This window comes from Quercus robur, chromosome 4, assembly GCF_932294415.1.
Source record: "Quercus robur chromosome 4, dhQueRobu3.1, whole genome shotgun sequence".
Lineage (NCBI taxonomy): Eukaryota > Viridiplantae > Streptophyta > Magnoliopsida > Fagales > Fagaceae > Quercus > Quercus robur.
The window spans coordinates 21,538,156-21,560,605 of NC_065537.1; the positions used below are offsets into that span (position 1 = coordinate 21,538,156).

Below are 22,450 nucleotides of genomic sequence, written 5' to 3' on the forward strand. Positions count from 1 at the left end.
GCTTATTGGGCCATCACTCACTTCTCTTGGGCTGAAGGTCAATTTTTGTCCTTACAATATTCTTTACGCTCTTAATACATGTGTTAAATTTTGTGTCAATCGGATATTATTTACTATATGATCTATAAAATTAAATTTTATGCATAATTTTAAACTACAAAAACTTGCAATTTAAACAATTTATTGATGACATAGTTATTGATCTTTAATTTTCTAAAAATTTTGCAAATATGGATGATATAAAAAGAAGATACAATCCAATGGTGGATTTGTCAAAATTCACCTCCAATAAAAAGATATTGAGTAAGATTGTAGCCTAAGGCTACAACAAATTTTGTAGCTAAATTTTGTCCTTTTTGGACTTGTTATATATGGATATTGCTTGTCTAAAGGATTGAGTTTGATCTAAAATTACTCATTACAATAGCTTGGAGCTTGTGGAAATAATTGAAATACCGCATATAGCAAAACAAATAAACAATTGCATAATTTAGAGGGTATATATATATATATATATATATATATATATAGCAAAACTTAGATGCAGTACCTTATGTCTTGTACCTTAGGTTCCCCTCTTAAAATAATGACATGTGGCAACTTAACCAAATTCTTAAACTGCGTTAACTTAAAAACATTTATCTTTCTTGGTGAGAAAAGAAAACTTGATCTCTCTTTCATTTGCTAGAGAATAGAGATTATTTTAAAAAATTAAAAAAAACAAACAAACAAACTTTAAAAATTCGAATCAGAGTGTCTGTGCATTTTCTTAGTGAAAAAACGTAACAAGGAAAAAAAAAGTTTCTTTCAATTCTACAATGGTAGAAATCTTTGCAAAACCTCCAAATCCAACACCTCTGCAACACACACACACACCAAAAATCCGCATCAGACTTAGACCCCAAACCTAGGCTTTGCAAAACCTCCAAATCCAACACCTCCACAACACGCATTCCCTTTGTCTTCATCTTCTTCATCTTCTCCTTCCCTTTACTTCGGACATCTGTTGAAATCCATTGCTCTCCATCTCCCTTTTGCAAAATTGACTCCCTCTCATCCCAAATCAGATCCAAAGTGCTCCACTTCAGTTTCGGGAAATTGATTATGGTGTTATTTGGTCTTAATCAGCATTGTTGATTTTAGTAATGATGATAGCGTAATGTTGATGAGGTTTTAATAGGTGTATTGGGTGGTGGGAAGGTGCAATACAACTCTAGCAAAGAGTGAAAAGGGGGGCTGAAGAGAAAGGTTCCTCACGCGAAGAAGGGGGCTAAGAGAGATGGGTTTCTCACTTGATGAAAACTATTTTAAATTAACGCCATTTAGGAATTTGGTTAAATAGTCACATGTTAGAATTTTAAGAGGAGAACCTAAAGTAAATGACATAAGGTACTGTATTTAAGTCCCCCTCAACACAAACAACACACACATATATATATCAAAAAATATCAGCAAGCAAGAAGGTGATTGTTTCTCTGATTACAGTGAGAAGAGCAGAACACTAATGTAGTGAGACATTTAATCAATGGCACGAGGAAACTCTTGGTGTGCATGGATATGTCATGTGAACAAGGCTAGTAATAAAAAGTCTGTCAATTTGTTGGCTCTGATAAACATGTGAAAGATCACATTGTGTGGTGTTATTGAGGAAACACCGCCTGTAATAAATAGGTGGTCATGCATGCAATGAGACATAATCCCATCTAAATGAAAAGAAAAAAAAACTCTATATTTAGTAAGCACTTATGTTAAAAAAATATATATAAAATGAAAAAAAAAAAAAAAAAAACTCTAATACTGATTAAAAAAGAGTATTATATTTAGGATTTTTTGTAATTGCTTATATAACTTTACTTAGTAAACACTCAATTTGAGATTTAGTAAATACATGGGCAACACATTCATATAATCTAATCAAACCCAATTCATACAATTCCGGATATCATAAGTTATCACATTGGTTTATACAAATACATAAAATGAAAAGAGTGCAATCTTGAATTTTTTTTTTATTGTTCAATTTATAAAAAGCTGAACTAATTCTCTAGTATACCAAATACCCAAATACTGATTCACAATGACCAAAGGTCACAAACCAACATCATAAAATTTTCTTCTATTTTTTCTAAACCAAAATCTCAAACAAAGATCGCGGTCAAATTCAAAAGTTGACTTTAACTCAATAAATAAAGCTTTTTTTTTTCTTTTTTTTTTTTTTTAGAATCTTAAGTAATTTTTTTATATTTAACAAAGATCAAAACCATATCAAAAAAATCCCATAAGCAGCGCAATAAATATAGCAATCTCTTTGATTATAAAAAAATATAGCAATATATTTCTTATCAACACAAAAAATAAAAATAAAAATATATATTTTTCATCCCTGATTATAATTGAGTAATATTATTGATTATAGTCTAGGCTTATCACTAATATCTTTTTTTTCTTTTGCCCACCAGCAATAATCTGTCCCTTCAAATTTATTGTGAAAAATGTTGTAAGCGTATCATTTCTCTTATAAATTCCCTTAAGCAACTCAAAAATATATGACGATTTCTTTTCCAAAAAAATAAAAGAAATAAAAATTATCAAAATTCTTGAGGGCGTTGGCTTAGGAAATATTTTTAGAAAAAATAATTAATTTGTTTGAAAACTTTTTGTATTTTTTTTAATGAAAATGACATCAAAATTTTCTTAAAATAGTTTATTAACAAATGCCTTAAGGACATCTGTTAACCTATTAACCAAACCCTAAAAAAAAAAATTATTTTGGATTGTTGTATTTTTTATTAAAAAATCAATTTTATTTTATTTTTTAATAATTAAAAAAACGAAGTCTCCGATATAAACTCATCAACTCCACGCCCATGAAAGCAAAAATCAATTTGATTTGATTTGGGAACGAATTATAAAAATTCTTTTGAATTAAAATATTCTAAGATCATTCATTAATCAGGTTTTAAAAAAAACACACACACAACCCAAAAAAGGGATTAAAAAAAAAAAAAACTTCTTTTGAATTTTTTCTAATTTTTTTCAATTAAAAAAAATTCTCAGATGTAAACTCATGGACTCAGACAACGCAAAAATCAATTTGATTTGGGAACAAATTACAAAAGTGAAAAAAAAAAAAGAAAAAAAAAAAGAAAAAAGAAAAAAAAAAGGGTAATGACAGTGTGACACACTCGGTGAGAGCAGCGCGTGGAGGGAGAGGAAGCGGTCGGCTACGGCTACGGCCGCTTTTTTTTTTTTTAATAATATCATCATTATGATATGTTAGAAAAAAGAAAAAAGAAATGGTGATTCTTTTCTTGGTCTAGCGCTCTATCGTCCGTGCCTTGCTTCTCTCTCTCTACTTCTCCATCACCACACATAATAATATTAATATGAATACATTTTCTTTTCTACAAATTAAAAAGTCTCCCTTTGCTTTGATCACAATTACGTATATTAAGAGCGCACACTGAATTAATTAATGTAATTTGTAAATCTACTCCTTCTACTTCTTCTTCTTTGAAATAGATGTAAATCAAAGCCAAAAACCATAAACACGAAAAAAAGGAAAGAAAAGAAAAGAGAAACCTCCTCTCTTTCTCTCTCTCTCTCTTTTTTTCTATAAATTACGCCTGTGAGAAGTTTCTGTTCCTGTTGCCAAATCTGATATCTCAGAGAGACTCTCTCTCTCTCTCTTTCTTTCTCTATTTGGAATTTTCTCGAGGTTCGTTTTTCCGAGCTCTAATTTTGCTTTTGCTTTTTGTTCACGTTTTCTTTTGATTTTCAACATCGAAGCATTGTTTTCAAGCATAGTTTATGGCTTCTTTTATTTTTCTTCCTTTATTTTTGGTCAATTTTGTTGTCTCTGTGTAGCATTGCTCTTTCGGCATGGAATTGTGGCTTGTTTAGAGAGCGTTATAGTGTAGAAATCGTAGAGAATTGGACCTGTGAGGCTGAGAGTGTTTTAATTCGGGAAATTAGGGTTTTTGATGGTGAATTGAAGGTGGTTGTAGTATAGAGAAATGAAAGCCAATTGGACCTCAAAACGCTGTGTTTTGTTTGTTAATGGCAATTTTACCTAATAATAGTTTGCCTTGTTTATTTGCTCTTGTTTTAAACACATGGTATATTATCTGATAATTTGCTTTATTTGGCGGTTCTGATGATTCTATTATTTTCTTTGAATTAAATTTGTGGATCAAATAAAAAGGCTTTAAAGCTCATTTGTTGCTTTTAATTTCTATTTTTTTAGTATGATTTATTTCTGGCGTGATTCTAGCAATGTTTTTTGGCATCGAATTTTAATGAAATTGGATTGAAATGATAGTGAACTTGGATATAAGAGTGTTGTAATTTGTTGTGATTTTGTTGGGAAATCATAGCAAACTAGACCTGTCAATGAGTTCTAAGGGGTTAAAGAAGAGAGCGGTTTCCTCTTTACTAGGGAGGAGTATTTGGCAAACTTAGGCTCGTTTTTGCCATTTTTATGTGGACTGCAGCCGCCATGTGTAAAATTATAACAATCGAAAATCTTAGGAAGCGGAATATACAAATATAGCGCCTGTGGATTATGATCACGTTATCTTTTCTTTCTCTCGAATGACGATGTGGCTTATGTCTAAGAATGTGGTTGAGCTATTGTCTTTTTTTGGATCTCTTGATTCTTTTTTTTTATCTTCTCTCTTGTAATTATTTCCATCTACCAAGGTTGTGCCTCTTGTTTCACTTTTCCTAAAGAATTGTTTCTTTATTTATTTATAAAAGAAAAAATAATTTTGGGTTATATTTGTTTTACTTAAGTATTGTATTTTTTTAGCCGCAATTACTTTATTTTCTGTTATTTTTCCTTTGAAAATTTAGGAATGAATACAGGCTCTCTGCTCAATTTTTGCTACTGATATGATTCTTGCACTGTTTTTGAGAAGTGAATTGAACTTAATCTGGAGTGATTTTTGTTTTTGATATTTTGTTATATTTTGGATAATTTGTTCAAAATTTGAGATCGTTTCTTTGGTTTCATGATTTGTAGAAAGATTGGGGATGGGTAATAAGCTTGGGAGGAGAAGACAAGTGGTAGATGAGAAGTACACTAGACCACAGGGGCTGTACAATCATAAGGATGTAGATCAGAAGAAGCTTCGGAAGCTTATACTTGAATCTAAGCTTGCTCCGTGCTATCCAGGAGATGAAGATGGCACTTGTGATCTTGAAGAGTGTCCGATTTGCTTTTTGGTAAGATAATACAAGGTTTTTTTTTTTTTGAAACCATAAGATAATCGAAGTTTAGTACCTAAAAACGAAAGAAAAAAAAAAAAAAATTCAAGTTTAGCATGGTTTTAAAAATTGGAATGGGTTCAATTGAATCACTGGTTTTGGCCTTTTTACCAGACCGGTTTAGGGTGGGGTTCCTGGTTGAATTGGCTGGTTCGATCCAGTTTTTAAAATCATGGTTTAGTACTTCTATATGGTCTAGGTTTTTACTATGGTTTCTGAGAGCTAGGAAATAGAACTTAAAATTTCAATACTTAATTTTTGCATATATAGGTAATCGCTCCAAAGATCCATGAGAGCTGAATCTATTAATTAGTTTTCTGTTCTTTAGTTCGGTGTTAATTAAGTTTGATATGTACTGGATTTTTATGTGTTACTTTTCTAATTATCAGTGTCTATTTTTTCCCTGTTTAGTATTATCCAAGTCTTAACAGGTCAAGATGTTGCCTGAAAAGCATCTGCACAGGTGATATAATTCAGCAATTGTCACAAATGATATATGTAATTATTAGTATATGCCTGCAATTTGACTAGTCTTCTTTGCACCAGAGTGTTTTCTACAGATGAAAGTTCCCAATTCAACTCGTCCTACACAGTATCCTTCATCATTAATGCTATGCCTTTTCCTTTTTCAATTCCTATTCTATTGTCTTGCTTAACAGTTGTAAGGTGTCCTTTTTGCAAAACTGCAAATTATGCTGTGGAGTATCGTGGTGGGAAAACAAAGGAAGAGAAGTGTTTGGAGCAGATTGTAAGAATTAATTTGCATGTCTTAGCTTCATTTCTTTTTTTTGGGTCTGATTTCTCTGGTAATTTTGCTCACATGATGGGTCATGAATGTAATCGATTTGATCTGAAATCATGCAGGAAGAGCAACGTGTCATAGAAGCGAAGATTAAGATGCGGCAGCAGGAAATTCAGGATGAAGAAGAGAGAGTGCTGAAAAGGCAAGAACTCAGCTTCTCAAGTGGAAATATGGAACCTGTGGGGGTTGAATACAGCTCAGTAGCAGGTATCTTTTTGATTTTGTTCTTGGTGTGTATGTTAGTTCAATATGGTGCAATTACATAATCTGTATGTCTCTTTTCCATTCTGCAGTTACATCTTCTAGGTCTCCTGTCGAAAGTGAGGAAATCATTGCTTCGTTAGACTCATCTCCTTCCCCTATGATTAGACCACCTCCACCACAACTCCCATTACCTAGGACAAATCGGTATGCAGTGTTCCTAATTGTAACAATGTCATATTCTGATTGGCACAGAAAAAGAAAAGAAAAAGTTACAATGTCATTGATGTGTTTGTATGCTAGTTGTGTTTCCTCTGTGTGTGTGTGTGGTTCTTTAAATTAATAGATAAATAATTAAATCATATATCAATGGGAAAAAAAGGATGAAAATGTGACATCACCTAGCTGTCAAAAATATCTGATATAATACTCTTTTCTTCATAAATCAAAATAGTTGACTATTCCTGTAATAATTCTATACTAAGTTTCCATAGTTTCGAATGCATTTACGTTTATGTAGCTTCTAATGAGAATGAGATGTTTTGTGTTTCAAATGGAAGAATGCTGTCTTTCATTAGTATTTACGTCGGTCACCCTTCATATGGATGGATAGATTATGGACATCTCATGCCTGTGTTTCCAGATATTAAATCTCAAATCTTATTTCATTCCATTTAATTTAAACTGGGAAAGCAGTAAGAATTCTGAAGCTGTGATTCCTATGGATGTGTACCATTAGATTTTATGTCATCTTTGTGATAATAATGTGAGAGCAAGTTTGTGTGTTGGGGGAAGAGAAGGGGGGGGGGGGTGTTGAGCTTTTGAGATTCAGTGGGTGTTACCAAAGAGTGTAATTGATCTCTTATTTGGTTGGAGTAATTGGGTTGGAAAACATTCATTGGATACTTGGAATCTAGTTCCCTTATGTGTGATGCAGACATTGTGGAAGAAAGGAAATTGTCGCACTTCTGACAATGCAGAAAGTTTGGTGACTCAATTAAAATACTGTGTTAGATTTTTGTTTGATTGGTCTTGTGCGTGGGGCTTTAACAATAGCAATTCCATTGTCGATTTTAAAGAGTCACTTTACTTCTGTGTATAAGTTAATTTTTGCAAGTCTTTAGGCTACTTTGTGTCCATTATGTGTACATGTAGACTCTTTCCTCAATAAAACACCATTACTTATAAATAAATAAAAAATGTGAGATCAAGAGGGGCTGGTATACATGCTTATGAATTTCAATTGGAGGTCAAAATGAGATGGTATAAGGGTTGTAAAGTAGGTGTCATCTTAGTGGAAACCAATCAAGGACAGGACTAAACCAAAAACAAAAACAAACCAAAAAAAAAAAATCTGGCATAAAAATAAGTTGTGGATAAGTCTTTGCTTTGTGAGCAGGTCTGGCAGCATGCTAGTCTGGCAATTTGCACTTTATTAAGGAAAAAGTAGAATGGAAGTTTAGAGCAGTCACTTATCACTGCTGATACATTTTGTTCTCCCTATTTGCTGTTGTAAGGAGATGTGCCTAACTTGATAAGGACAAGTTGATGTTTAGACTTGGGGTTCCCTAGATCTGATTTCTAAAATTTCTTCTCAGTAGCTACCTTATGCTTGAATTGGGATGGCTGAATTGAATTTGAGTATTAGTTATTAGAATAATATGCCAATGAGTGAAGTCATGCGTTCAAGACCCACTGGATGCTTGTGTAAATTACCAGTTAAAAAAAATATATATTTTCTTAAATGGAAGACTTTAGATAGCATTATTGACGCAAGATAACCAGAACAAAATGAAATAATAGGAAAATAAAGGATATGACCTAGGAGTTAGCGCCTAGGTTTTGGAGTTAGCACTAAGTTGGGAAACCACTAGGAGTCAGCATCTAGGGTGGACCTGGAGTCGGCATTAGACCAAAGAAAGACCAAACGACAATTTTTTTCATTTATCAAAATATCAACTATCTCCTCAAGGAGTACAATAGGTTGCTTATAAAGTATTGCTAAACCCTATTTCTAATTGGCTTAGGAAATCCTAATTGCCTTATTACAAAAATAATCTTGCTTCCAAATTAAGATACTAATAGCCTAATAAACTACAAGAACCTAAAATATAAAAATACAATTGACTCGCAAACATATATAATACTAAATAAAAATCTTCTTGCGTCTCCTACATCATTCTCCTCTGGTTGGAGAAAACTTGACCTCGAGTTTTAAAGTATTGAAGAATTAGGATGCTGATAACTAACACTTGCTTCAAGTTTGGAATCACCTTAGGGAGCACAAAGAAAAGAAAAACCTTGAATTCCACCATGTCAAACTCTTCTGGAATAACAAAATCAATATGTGGAATCAACACAATCTTATCTTGAACCATTGGAAGCACTATATTATCCACTTTCTCCACTTTAGCAAACTATCTGTCTTCATGCACCTTGGAAGGCTGATCAAAAGCAGATTCATTAGCAACACTTGTCATGGCATGTACGTCTTTGTCAACATTAGGCTTTGGTGTTACTTGAGGTTTCTCCTCTACCAAGATATCATCATCACTGTTGTCTTCTATGGGGGCAGCAATAATTTCATTGTGATCAATTATCTTTGGTTTCCCAATTGAATCGGTTTGAATCTTCATTTGCTTCATTTGAGCAATTAAGTCTTGAACACCTTTCATGAGCTTTTCAGATAAATCCTTTAATTCCTTGCCTTGACGAAAGGTACATTGTTCAAAAGTGCATTGAGGACATGAAATGAGATGAGGATTCATCGTATTTGCTTCAACTTGAAAAGTACCACACTAAGATTGGGGTAGATACGTAGCTTGAAAGTATGGTGACAAATACTCATCACAAAGCTTTTCTTTCATATCTTCCCACACACTAATGGCAGGTTCATACTTTATATAGCAGAAATATTCAAGATCCTCCCAAAACATTTTTGCTCTTCCTGTTTTTCAACTTTGCATACCTAACTTTTATGTCATTTGCAAAATTTGCTTGCTCAAAGAATTGCTTCATCCCATTTAACCAGTTGACAAAATCCCATGGATTATTTTTACAACCATCAAAATAAGGTGCTTTTGATATTGCCATAATAACTCAATGAACAAGAATCTTATTGACTGATGTTTATTGGACTGATGATATTGTGAGCATTTTTTTTTTTTTTTTAATGGGGTAGTTGGGTCAGGTAAATGCTGGGTTGAAGTTGAAGTGGGACCTATGGTTTTAATTGGGCTGAATAGACTGGGCTGGATGACAAGTTTGAGCTTCTAGTTTACCTTAATATTGTTCTCAAGGGAAACAAAAACTGTGTTTGGGTCACACTGGATCGGATAGTGTTTTAGAAACAAGTGTGCTGGAGTCTTAAAAGTTAAAATGAAGAGTCTAGGTGATGAATTAACTTTTGAGATTGGGTTGAGGGGTTGCTGGTGGACTTGCTACGGCATGGCGGTGAGCAAGTGACGGTCATGGCAATGTGAGGCAAGGATGGAAGGGATCGAAGCTGCTGGCGGTGAGTCTCTGCAATTGGGGCTTGCGAGTGTGTATAGAGGTAGTCATGGTGGCAAGCGAGAATTGATGGAGGTTGATCTTCGGCGCGAGGAAGCCCAAAAATCGATGAACCAAAGTCAGCGGTGACAGTACTTCTCTATCTTTGTGGTTGCAATGGGTTTGGTGAGTTGAGTATGGACTTAGGATTTGTGGCCATGGGGTTGGGGTCTTGGAGTGGTTGGGATGTTTGTGTCAAATTGTCAATGGTGGTTGGTGCTGGCAGGATTTTTTTGTGGGGTTTTCTTGTGGTGTTAAGAAGACAACGGTGATTGGGATTTCTAATGGGTTGTGACGGCGGTTCAGCAGATTTTTTTTTGGGGCAAAAATGCAAAACTGACCCTCTAACTTTCAAATTTTTTCATTTCAGTCCTCTAACTTTCAATTTTGTCATTTTAGTCATTTAACTTTCAATTTTTGTCAATGCAGGACTCCGTTACAACTCAGTTAGTGGCTGCCGTTAGAACTCCTGAAATGATGCCGTTTTGAACTTTTTTTTTAAAATTCAAAATTAAAAGAAAATAGGAAAAATCTGAAAAAACAAAACATTCATTCCCCTTCCCCTGAAATCAAAACAAAGATCTGAAGAATATAAAACATAGAAACACAAAACCAGAAGGATCTGAGAGAGTTCTCTCTTTAGTCTTTCCCATAACAATAAAGTTTTGGGACGATAAAACTAGAAGCAAGCAAAGCGCAATCAACCACCACTCCCAAAAACATAAAACACAGTAACCCAAAAAAACATAGTCAACTCTCTGAAACACAGACACACTTTATCTCTGTGTGACACCACGTGAACCCAATCACAATGCCACCACAGGAGACCGAGCAATAGCGACAACCACTGTTAACAGTGGAGTCTGACAAGGAGCCAGAAGAGACAGCCTACGAGTCCAACAAGAAGGTCCTGATTATTGGGATCGATGGCAAATCAGAAGGGTCGGACTCCGACTCGGGTCGGGCTCCACCGTTTTTGTGGAAGAAGCTTTGGCTGTTCACGGGTCCTGGGTTCTTGATGAGCATAGCTTTTTTGGACCCTAGGAATTTGGAGGGGGATCTCCAGGCTAGTGCGATTGCTGGGTACTCATTGCTTTGGCTGCTTTTGCGGGCCACCGCCATGGGATTGCTGGTTCAGTTGCTTGCGGCTCGGCTTGGGTGTTCTTCAGATCTTTGTTTTGATTTCAGGGGAAGGGGAAGTCATTCCCCTTAATGTTATTTTTTATTTTATTTTTTTCAGATTTTTCTTATTTTCTTTTAATTCCGAATAAAAAAAAAATGCAAAACGGCGCCGTTTCAGGAGTTCTAACAGCAGCCACTAATTGAGTTGTAACGGAGTCCTGCATTTACAAAAATTTTAAGTTAAGAGGACTAAAATGACAAAACTGAAAGTTAGAAGACTAAAATGAAAAAAGGTTAAAGTTGAAGGGTCAGTATGCCTTTTTTTTTATTTTATTTATTTATTTTTTTTATATATATATATGAGTTTTTTGGTTTTGGATTGACTACAGTGATGCTTCAAACAGATCGGTGTTTTTTCTAATACCAAATATGACGTAGGACAACTAGAACAAAATTAAATAATAGGAAAATAAAGGATATGACCTTGGAGTCGGCACCTAGGTCTTGCTTGGAGTCAGTATGAAGCGGGGAAACTACTAAGAGTTAGCACCTAGGATGGACCTGGAGTCAGCACCAGACTAAAGAAAGACCAAAGGCAATTTTTTTTCATTAATCAAAATATCATCTATCTCCTCAAGGATTACAATAGGTTGCTTATAAAAGATTGCTAAATTCTAGTTCTAATTGGCTTAGGAAACCTTAATTGCCTTATTACAAAAATAACCTTGCTTCCAAATTAAAATACTAATAGCCTAATAAACTACTAGGTCATAAAATATAAAAATACAATTGACTCGCAAACATAAATAATACTAAATAAAAATCTTCTTGCGTCTCCCGCAGATATTAGATTATTGCATGATCTGAAATATTGTGGTAGACCTCAAAGATCAGTGATGCATTAGTTCTCCTCTTTTACCTTTTTACTGGTTTATATTAAGAATAATGAAATGCAACTGAATAGAATATAAGCTTTTTGGCAAAAGGCCAATGGCTGTAACATTAAGATGCCTATGCAAATAAGACTGGTGCAGACAGACATAAGAATAATGTGGATCTTTAAGAACTCAATACTAAATTTAGGACTCTTGATGGGATGTTGAAGGGTTCTTGAATTGGGTTTGATATTAAGGGTTTAGGTAGGGTTAGCTAATGAAAAATGATTGGATCTTGAATGAGTTTGATGGCTGCCTGGGGTTAAACAGCAAATAGAATGAGAAACAAAGAAAGATAAACTCTAGGCAATAAGAATTCTAGTTGTTTGGTGCCACTACATTCATGTGCTTAATATTAAGATTTTTTATTTTATTTTATCCTCAGTCAAGTTTTATGGGTCAGCTATCTATATTAGCAGGTTGGGAATTAAAATTTAATAGATGCGACTCCCTTGGTGTGGTCAGTACTTCATACTGTCAGGCAGCAAAGCTCACACTTGTTCTCTAATTATGACGGTTCACCAGGGCCTCCTTCCTCTCACTCTTAGGGGTCACTAGCTCTCATTTTATTTCCCACTCTCTCTATCCCCCCCCCTTTCCCCCCCCCCCCCAAAAAAAAAAAACGAAACTCTTTTCCTGTTTTCCGTTGATGCTTCTTCATTCAGGCTCAACTTCATATCCTTCATGTTTTGAGTGTTCAACTTATTATTGTTATCTGCATTGTGGAAGGCCTTAATGCAAATAAAAGCATGAATTAGTCAACAATCTCAACCCTTGGATACCAAAGGAAGTTGTGAAGAGGATAATTAATTTGAATTTTTAGCAGTGAACATTTTTTTTCTTTTTCCAGTGTTTTAGTTTGAAGAAGTTTGATAGCATTGATTTTTATCTTGCTTCTTGTTAGTCAATGAATTTCTGATGTGTATATATATATATGGTTGCTAGAGGAAGACAAGCTCACCCCAAAGGGGAAATTGGTGGATCAAACCCGATCTCATCCTTATGTGGGTAGCTAGAAACACTGCTAGGCCAAGGGGCCTTTGGCTTATATGATTTATTTTTAGAACAAGGTGTTGCATGCATTTTTCAGAGTAGGTATATTTTTGGGTCATTTTATTTGGCAACAAATGCTAAATATCAGAAGTGACTTTAATACGCTACCATGAGCAGTAGGCCTTCCTTATCCAGAATCCCTTGTGCTGGTTCAACCTATGTCCTCTCCCTTTCAAGAGGGATAATTACCACTTGGCTACTAACTCTGGTGTTATATTTGTTGAGCGTTTGTAAAAGTTTAGTCATTGAAGCTATGTTGAATGTAGCACTTAAGAGATTAGGTTGTAGGAAGCAAAGTTTGATTAACATATTAAATTTAGATGGAATAAAATGAGAGATTTAGGTTAATTGTTTTTGATTGATTAATAAGTCATCACTTGATAGACAGCCAGCTCCATAAATTTTCTGAAAATTTTCTGTTGGATATCTTATAATTTGTTTGATCGTATAATGAACATTGGTGTATGAGATAATTATTTGAGAATAAAATGAAAGCGGTGCAATTTGAAAATTACCACATGGCTACTAACTCTGGTGTTATATTTGTTGAGTGTTTGTATGTATGATTTTAGTTATTGAAGTTAATGTTGAATAAATTAAGATGGGGTAAAAGGAGAGATTTAGGTTATTTGATTTTGATTGATTAATAAGGCATGCCTTGATAGACAAACAACCCAATAAATATTGTAAAAATTTTCCTTGGCAAATATCTTATAATTTTTTTGATCATATAATGAAGATTGGTACATGAGATGATTATGTGAGAAATAAAATAATAGAGATGCAATTCGAAAATGTTGTCTGGAATTGGGAATTTGACATTTATCTGTCATGGGGGCTTTTCCCAATGCATATGCAACAGTACTTGTAGTGCCTGATACTTAGCACCTTTGATGTGATAACTTTATAAAAAGTCACTGACAAAAAGTTGCTTTTATGGTACTCTGAATATTAGTTTAGTTAGCACCTTCCAAAAAAGAAAAAAGCAAGAAACAATGAATATTAGTTAGCACTTCTAGTGAACATGATAGAGAGAGTGTGCAAAGTGATTATTACAATTCTTAGTTTCACTTTGGTGCATAGTAATTTGATCATTTGTTTTTTACACTCATTTTTGCATATGCCTGCAATGTCATAAGTTGATGTTTTGCTCATTGTTATTAATATTGTTTCGGACCTCATTTCGGTTTGTCTAGTGGAATGGAATATTTCGGTACCGGCCGATTTCGGCGTACTTTTGCTTGTTTTTTTCAGACATCTAAATCTGGATGCTGTATGACTGGTTTAGTAAATCATGTGATTGATCTGATATTGATGTCTTTTTAATTTAAGTGATTAATTTAATGGCATCTTGGAGATTTATATATATTAAATTCTGGAATTGCAGGGACGATGAGTTTGACCTGGATCTTGAGGACATAATGGTCATGGAAGCAATTTGGCTTTCCATTCAGGTAAGATTATAAAGTCTTATTTTAAATAAATAAAAAAATTAGCTTTAATTTTTTTTATCAGTGAATAATTTATTAATGGAAAGGAGACAATGAAGTACACAGGATATGAACAAGAGAGTCCCTTAAAGATTTACAATCTGAAGAAAGTCAAGAAAATCAAGGAAAGAATAGAAGAAGATGGGCACTGCTTACAGCAGTCATCCAATCATTTAATGAACTCAAAACTGTTTCAATCCATGTTCTTGAGATTTGGAAACCTCATGTTTCATAACTGTTTATATCTAGATTTGTATACTACACAAATTGAAAGCATGTTGTTTTTTGACTACTTCAAGTGTTCTACTAAGATAATAAGAGAAATTAAGTGCTTCTATAGGAGCCTAGTAATTGCTGCAATTATCGCTTGGCTTTATGAATTGATTGATTGATTGATTATAATACCTGATGAGGTGGTTCATTTGCAATAAAGAGTTATGATCTGTGAGTTTGACTTTGGAGGCTACCGTGTACCTTTTGCAGCACTGTGTTGCATTAAGAGTTGTCTCCTTTTTACTTTATGATCTGCAGAATGGTCTATGCAATCTGAAAAGGGAGTAGACAATTTGGCATTACGCAGCTTATGATTTTAATTATTTAGGAAGCTCTATCATTTGAGCTTTCTTGATTCTTAGTGAAGGTTTCTTGAAAAAATGGCAACATATACTATTGGTCCCTAAACTTTTGCCCATTAGCAATTTTTGTCCTGTAGTTTAAAATGATCTCTTTTGATCCTTTTGTAAACATCTGTTAAATCTCTCTAACGGAATGATAATGGAGCTAAACTAAAACCTGACACATAAAGACTAAGAACAATCGCTTTAAGTTGCTTAGGGACTAAAAGCTGTCACTTTAAACTTCAAGGATTAAAAACAATCATTTTAAGTTTGTTAGGGACTAAAAGTGATAATTTTAAATTTAAGGAACTAAAATCCCTCATGGGCTAAAGTTTAGGGACCAACAACATATTATGGCCAGAAAAAACATAGCATTAAAGTAAAATCTATTGTTATTTCTCTTGCCAAGCTGTTGTGTGTTATCGGTCAAGCAGAATAGGCTTTGGAGTAATTTTATCTCTGCAAAAGTTTGTTTGATGAACATGGTTGAATATTTGTGGTTGGTCGTCAGCAATAAAAAAGAAGTTAAAAAAAAAAAAAAAAAAAAATTGAAAGCCATTTGTGAGGTTTTGTTGTTTAGAATTGTTGAAGAAAGGGTTATGGGGTTGTGTTAGGAATTAAAAAGTGGTCTCATAGATTTATGGATAGTAGTACTTGTGGATCTATGGTTTAGAATTATTGAAGAAAGGGTTATGAGGCTGTGTTAGGAATTAAAAGGTGGTCTGATGAGTTATTTGATGGTTACTTGGTAGAAGAAAGTATGTGGGGTTTTAGGGTTTTGATAGGTTAAAGAAAGGGTTGGAGGGGTTGTAACGAAGAAGGAAAAGATACTTATCAAAAAAAAAGGAAGAAGGAAAAGATAGAATTTTATGGTGTTTGGGGGGCTGTATGAACATTACCCATGTAGGCCAATGTGCCTTGATACTAAAAACATTCAATCTTTATATTAACCAATTCCATCTATCCCTTGAGTACATTGTGCACGGATATATATATGAAGACATTTTCTTGTAGTACTAGTATTAGAAGTTAGAATTAGTGGGCAAGGTGCAGGCATAATACTTGCATGTTGTGTGTGGTCTTTTGTTCTTGAGCAGGTTTAAGACCTTAAATCTGTGACTTTGCAATGAATTTCATGATATTTCTTGTTATTCTTTGCTCTTGGATCTTTCTACCTAGATTGAAACTAGAGTTAACTGTGTCATTCAATTTGGCATAAATTTCATCAAAGGTTTCAGCCTAATCTCCTCAAACCTATTTGTTAACATCTGAAGTTTTGAAATTTTAGAGTCAAACCTATTTGTTAACATCTGAAGTTTTGAAATTTTAGAGTCTTTGTCCCTGCATGAGTTATCTCTAGAATATCCCAAGCCTCCTTGGAATTCTAAAATTTTAATTTCTTTTATACTCTACTTGGAATACAACCATAAAGATAACATTCAGTTCTTTACTAGTTCAAGGGCACTCACTCATTTGATCTTTGGACCATTCCTCTACCTTGGTTGGTGGTTTGGTCCATCCTTTTGCTATTGACAGCCACGCCCTCTCATCTAAAGGATTTAAGGAATGCTCTCATGTGAACCCTGTGATAGGCATAATTGTTCCCATTAAAGTGAGGGGGGACTTTGAGTGATTGTGCTTTATCTATGACAATAGGAGTCAAGGATCAGATTCAGTAAGTTATTTCTAAATAATTGATCAAGTTTTGGTTTATTACTATGGATAACACAAACTATTATCTTCAACCACAGTTATAATTACCAAATCAAACCATAATGATGTAAAGCAGTAAAAGGCACACAAATTTGTTAACAAAGTGAAAAACCAATGAAGAACCTCTTTAAAGAAAAACCACTTCAGGGATCCAAAATTATAGAAAATTCATTATAAAAGAAACATTTACAATCAATAAAAATATTCAAAACCTTTGTAGCCTAGACTCACTAAGAAACCTCAGCAAATGGCCCGCTTGCTTTCCTACTGCAGTGACTCTAGAACTATAAAATTCTTCTACAGACGAATGAACCTCGTGCACAACACTAGAACTCTGGACAGCAACAACAAACTATGTTGTTTCAAGAATAGCATTTTAAGGTTAAGGGTAAATATTCACACCGCAGATTATCTATTTAGGAAAAAATTTGTATAAAGAGGTATTTTTCTATTTTGAGAACAAGGCGAAAGGCTCTCTAGATGTGCTTGGTACGACTGCTTTCTCTACCTTGAAAAATGTGCTTAAGAGGGTTTTTTTTTTTTTTTTGATAGGTGATCAAAGATTTATTTCATAAAAAGGACATCATGTTCACGATGGTGAACACTTGGACCTTAAAACAAAGACAAGTACCTCAGGAAGAGGTACGAATAGAAAGAAGAAATTTGGAAATGGAAATACATTGTGTAAAACCCCAAATTTTAGCCCATGTAAATAAGGTCCCAACTAGTATAGGCTTCAAAAGATCTATGGATCTCACAGTTTCACTCCACAAAGCATAGGCAAACTTACAATGGAGTAGAAGATGATTCACAGTTTCCTCATCACACCAGCACATACAACACCAATTAACCAGAGGTAATTGCCTAAGAACCAGATTATCAATGGTAAGAATACTACCTCTAGCTGCTGGCCATAAAAAGAAAGACACCCTCTTAGGTACCTTTGTACTCCAAATGCACTTCCAGGGAAAAGGGATGGTAGAAGAGCCATCCGGATCAGCTAGCAAGTTATAGTATGAGTGAACATCAAAGACACTAGAACGATTCAACTTCCAAGTCAACATATCATCTCTCTCACCCCTTGGCATATTAGAATAAAGATGCTTAAGCAGAGAACATGCTCTCTCTACCTCCCTTTCATGAAAAGCTCGACGCAACTATAAATTCCAGTTTCTATTACCCCCTACTAAATTAGAAACAACCAAATCAGAAACCCAAGCTTCTTTAGAAACAGCACAAGCAAGCAAATCCGGATAGAGATCCTTTAGAGGGATAGGCCCACTCCAAGGGTCATACCAAAAACGAATACGATGGCCTTCCCCCACAGCATACTCCACTTATCTAAAAAAACTCTCAGCTCCTGCTCTAATATTCTTCCACAGGCCACAGCCATGGGTCCCTCGAACTTCCCTAGTACGCCAAAATCAGATTTGTAAAAGAACTTGGATTCAGGTTTTCACAATCTCACTCAAGTGAGGGTCAAGTGAGTGTCAGGTGAAGTTTCTACATGCTGAGCAAGTCTTGGATTTGTTCAGCCAAATTTTATGTCTTACTTCTTTAATCAGCTTCTTGACAGATTTTTGCATGACCAACCTTATAACCCACTTTGACACATGGTTTGTCACAAGGAATTTGTTAATTCTAAAACCTAACATGTTCCTTATAGGTTTGATGATGAACCTGTGATGGTTTTCTGATTGCTTGGTCATTTCATCTATCTGATTAATGGGATGATATGAAATATCTTGGGTTTTTGCTAGCTCATTACCTGGCTTATGGACTTATAATTACAAACAGAACAGATTTAAAGTTTTGTGTCATGGAAAACCTAGGATAGTTAATAGGAGGTAATAGAGGATATTCTTGTATTTTGGATTACTTTTGCTATTTCTGATTGTATTTGTCATTGTGAACAGGCATATACAAGAATGGTAAATTATCATGGTTAGTATCTATTGATATGTAAACATTTTTTTTGTGTAAAACAGCAGCTTAAGAATAGTGTTCTATAATAAATCAATACTCCATGTTATTTCCTTTAAGTTTGAGCAATTAATTTTAATGATTCATATTTTTTTTAACAAAAAAATACACTTATTCAAAAAGTGCCAGAAAAGCGTGCCTAAGCTGTGCTTCATTAAATGAGACCAAGTGAAGTGCTTAGACATTGGGGCCTTGAGCTTTAAGCTTGCTTTTAACAATACTGGGCATATATTTTGTTCACCCCAATCCGCTTGAAGGAACATCCCCATTATCATAAAATTTTTGTTACCTATTGTTTCCTTCCCTTTTGTGGTGAACTTGGATGGGCATTTAGCCACATTCTACCGCTTACTATTGTATGGTACAAGATGTGCACCTTTTCCTTTTTTGGGTTTAGTGAGTGGGTTTGTGTATTGTATTTTTTCCTGTCAATCCATCTACTAGTATACATATTCCTCTATTGCCCCCTCTCATTCCCCAAATTGGGGTGATGCTTTTCTTAGTTGTCTTAGTCTGTATTTGTGTGTTACGATCCAAGTGTTCCAAATGGATCAAGTACAAGCTTAACCATGTGTATATAAACACTTGGACAGCCTCCCCTTGCAAGCCGGTTTTTAAGGTTGAGTTTTACCCGTGGGTTTGTATTAATTGTTATCAGAGTCAACCACCACGTCAAGTAATTGGACATAACTAGTTGAGTATGGGATTAAATGAGTTGCTCCTTTGTGATCAAATCTCGGAGAGGGCAAGCCTAGAGGCCAGATTAAAATGTCTTGCTAAGTCATTGAAAAACTGATAGGTGAGTGGAGCCGTAAAAAAAAAGGGCTACTATTAGGTCAATGTTGATAGAGTGAGCCATCGTAGACGTCGGCTATGGAGCATGGTGGTATGTTACGATCTAAGTGTTAAGTGCAAGCTTAACCATGTGTATATAAGCACTTGAGTGCCGAGTTTAGTAATGCAACCTTGTAACCTATGTATGGGGGCATTAAAGTGGTGGAATGTTGGATGGTCAGTTATTAAATCGTATGGAAGTGACATTATTTTAGTGAAAAACTTATCATCTTTAGAGAAATTATATAAAAAAATTACAAATAAAAAATTTTACTTATAAAAAAAAATGCACTTAGGCACCCTTCCCTTGCAAGCTTGTTTTCAAGGGTGAGTTTTATCCATGGGTTTGTATCATTGTGACTCTTTAAATTTGACGGGTAATCTTCCTTACAGTATAAATAGTTTATCAAATAACCATGACGTTATGACACTTATCTTCTCTGTGGAAGCGACCATACATTTGTAGCATTATTTCCCTTGTTTATAATTGATTAGTGAACACCAGATACGAAATATGGGTTTTTATAGGTTACATCCTTATGATTATTTTCGTATATATACTCTTTTTTTGTCAACACTTATAAAACCAGGCAAACTTAGGGTTTCGAATTTCTTCTTGTCCAGAATGTCTTTTTGCCCTCAAGTTTCTGCATGAGAGCCACACATCTGCTTCATGTATTTTGTGAGGGTGCCCTTCTGTCAATAGTCTAATTGGCCACTATTTTTTCTTTTTCAATTGTTAATATTTTGGTGTTTATACTCTTCCATTGAAGTCTTGTCTAATCTGTCAGCTAATTTTAGCAGTAAGTTTGACTGGCTTTTCCATGCACTGATGGTAGCATATTATGCGCATAGAATTTTCACAAACTGAAGATGGCAAAAAATGGTAACACATATCTCTATAAAAGGCTGGCCATGTAACCATCTCCTAGATTGGCCTACCACGGAATTTTCAAGATGTATGTGTGCCTCCTAAAAATGGAGATGTTGACTAAATAGTCTATGACCCTTTTTTGTGTGTGTTTAGGGGTGAGGTTGAGTCATATTGTTGATTCTGTTGAATGGAAACTTAATATTCTGATTCCCTTGAATGGAAATTTAATATTTTTATTATCACTTGATGTAGCCATTGACCATTGTAGGTTTTGAATTGACATTTGTTTATAATTTAAGTCGGTGACTAGACTATCATATTGTTTCTGGTAATAATGCCTGCTGATCCACAATTCTTGTAAATTTTACTAAAATGAATTTTACAGGAGAACAGCAGACACAGAAATCCTGTATATGGTGATGCTCCTTCTGAGCAATATGCTACAGATCGCTATGTACCTGCGATGACTACAGCAGCTGGATCCTCATCTTCCCCATCTGGAGGTCTTGCTTGTGCCATAGCTGCCTTGGCAGAGCGTCAGCAAATAGTTGGAGAATCTTCTGTTAACCCTAACAGAAATATGTCAGCAAGCAACATGCTTCCACAAGCTAGCAGGCTTTACAACAGGGACCATGAAGATATAGAAAATTACCCAACTGCAGCGAGCTCCAGTGAGGCATCAACTGATGGTAGGATGACATTGACAAGGGATGATGGAGAATGTTATGGGGACCGTGGATCAGACGTGGCTGAAGCAGGAACCAGCTATGCAAGCTCTGATGCCACAGAAGATGCTTCTGCAATGCCACAAGCAGATGAAATGGTGGGCAACCTTCAAAATGCCACAGAGACCATTATTCCTGATAGTTATGAGGAACAGATCATGCTGGCCTTGGCAGTTTCTTTGGATGAAGCTCGGAGATATGGCTAGCGTGAACCGGTAGCTTCCTGGCAGTAGTTTTACGACTAGCTACTAGTTAAGTCTTGCTCAAACAGATGGTGCTGGCCATGGCTGTTTAGCTAGCTGTGGCTCGTGCCAGGATGAGTGCCCAAGGAGCTGCAACCTGTGTGAAATTTGTTCAGGGTCAAGGTAGTGATGATTCTCTCCCTCGCTCTCTCTTTCTATATAGAAATGTGAAAGGAAAATAGATTCTTTTAGTGAATGAAAAAGCCTGTTGCTTTATGCTCGTATAGTGATTAATGTGCCCTCCTATTCTAGTCTAATATTTCCAGCATGTCTGGTAATCCCTTGGAAACGTTGTTGCTTAAATTGTTTGTTTTATAGTTGTGTATGGCCCATATTTATCATTTCAATTGTGCCATCAAGGAGAACCGATTCAAATGGACTCTACACCCTTGTACATATAGCTACCCGTCGACTAGCCCATTCATGGACTTCTTGGAAGCCCCATCACATTGATGGAATAAGAAGAGCATGTCTGAGAATTTCCTGTAAGGTATGGACACGGGATACTAGATTCTTATGTTTTGCAACCGCGTGATACATTTTTGCATAATAATGGTTCATTATTTATCACATCAAACATGAAATTCAGCTGTAAATTGGGTTAGATTGGACCCTGTAGTATTTTAAAAAAGATAGGCCCGTTGTAGAAATGTGATACTACCTACTATGGTAAGAAACTATAAGGAAGAGACAGTCTGTGCCTGTGATTCTTACAGGAAAGAAGCTTATCGGCTAGATTTCCTTTTGCTAGTTTGCATCATAGATAGACCTTGATGCTTGCATAAATATGTGGTTTGTAGGGTTAACTTTTTGGTAACCATCACGGTTTTGTCACCTGGTTGTGTCCCTTTCTGCATTCGTGCAAAAATTTAGCTGAAAGTGGAACAGAAGGATAGGCCATTTTTGCTTAAATATTTTTTGGGATTAAAACGACAGGATAGGTGACCATTTATGTATGCAAAACAGTGAGATTTTTTAGGGAGATTAATTATTTGGTGCTCAATTTTTTATCTTGTCTTCAGATTCTTAATGATTTGTGAGC

At 34.9% G+C, this 22,450-nt stretch overlaps 1 protein-coding gene across 3 annotated transcripts; it reads left to right on the forward strand.

Annotated features, from left to right (window-relative positions):
- The first annotated feature begins 3,378 nt into the window (after window positions 1-3,378).
- Window positions 3,379-21,749, forward strand: LOC126720857 (E3 ubiquitin-protein ligase DA2L). Of its 3 annotated transcripts, none has more exons than XM_050423691.1 (9): window positions 3,379-3,718; window positions 5,024-5,226; window positions 5,680-5,731; window positions 5,815-5,860; window positions 5,935-6,016; window positions 6,133-6,277; window positions 6,364-6,478; window positions 14,318-14,384; window positions 14,480-14,827. In XM_050423691.1, the coding sequence occupies exons 2-9, from the start codon at window positions 5,035-5,037 to the stop codon at window positions 14,810-14,812; spliced, it is 1,032 nt and encodes a 343-aa protein (XP_050279648.1). In that variant the 5' UTR covers window positions 3,379-3,718; window positions 5,024-5,034; the 3' UTR covers window positions 14,813-14,827. The 3 variants fall into 3 exon arrangements, with proteins under 3 accessions (XP_050279648.1, XP_050279647.1, XP_050279646.1); XM_050423690.1 differs by lacking the exon at window positions 14,480-14,827 and adding an exon at window positions 20,827-21,749 and having other exon boundaries at window positions 3,397-3,718; window positions 5,028-5,226; XM_050423689.1 differs by lacking the exon at window positions 14,480-14,827 and adding an exon at window positions 20,827-21,749 and having other exon boundaries at window positions 3,399-3,718.
- The last annotated feature ends 701 nt before the right edge of the window (window positions 21,750-22,450 follow it).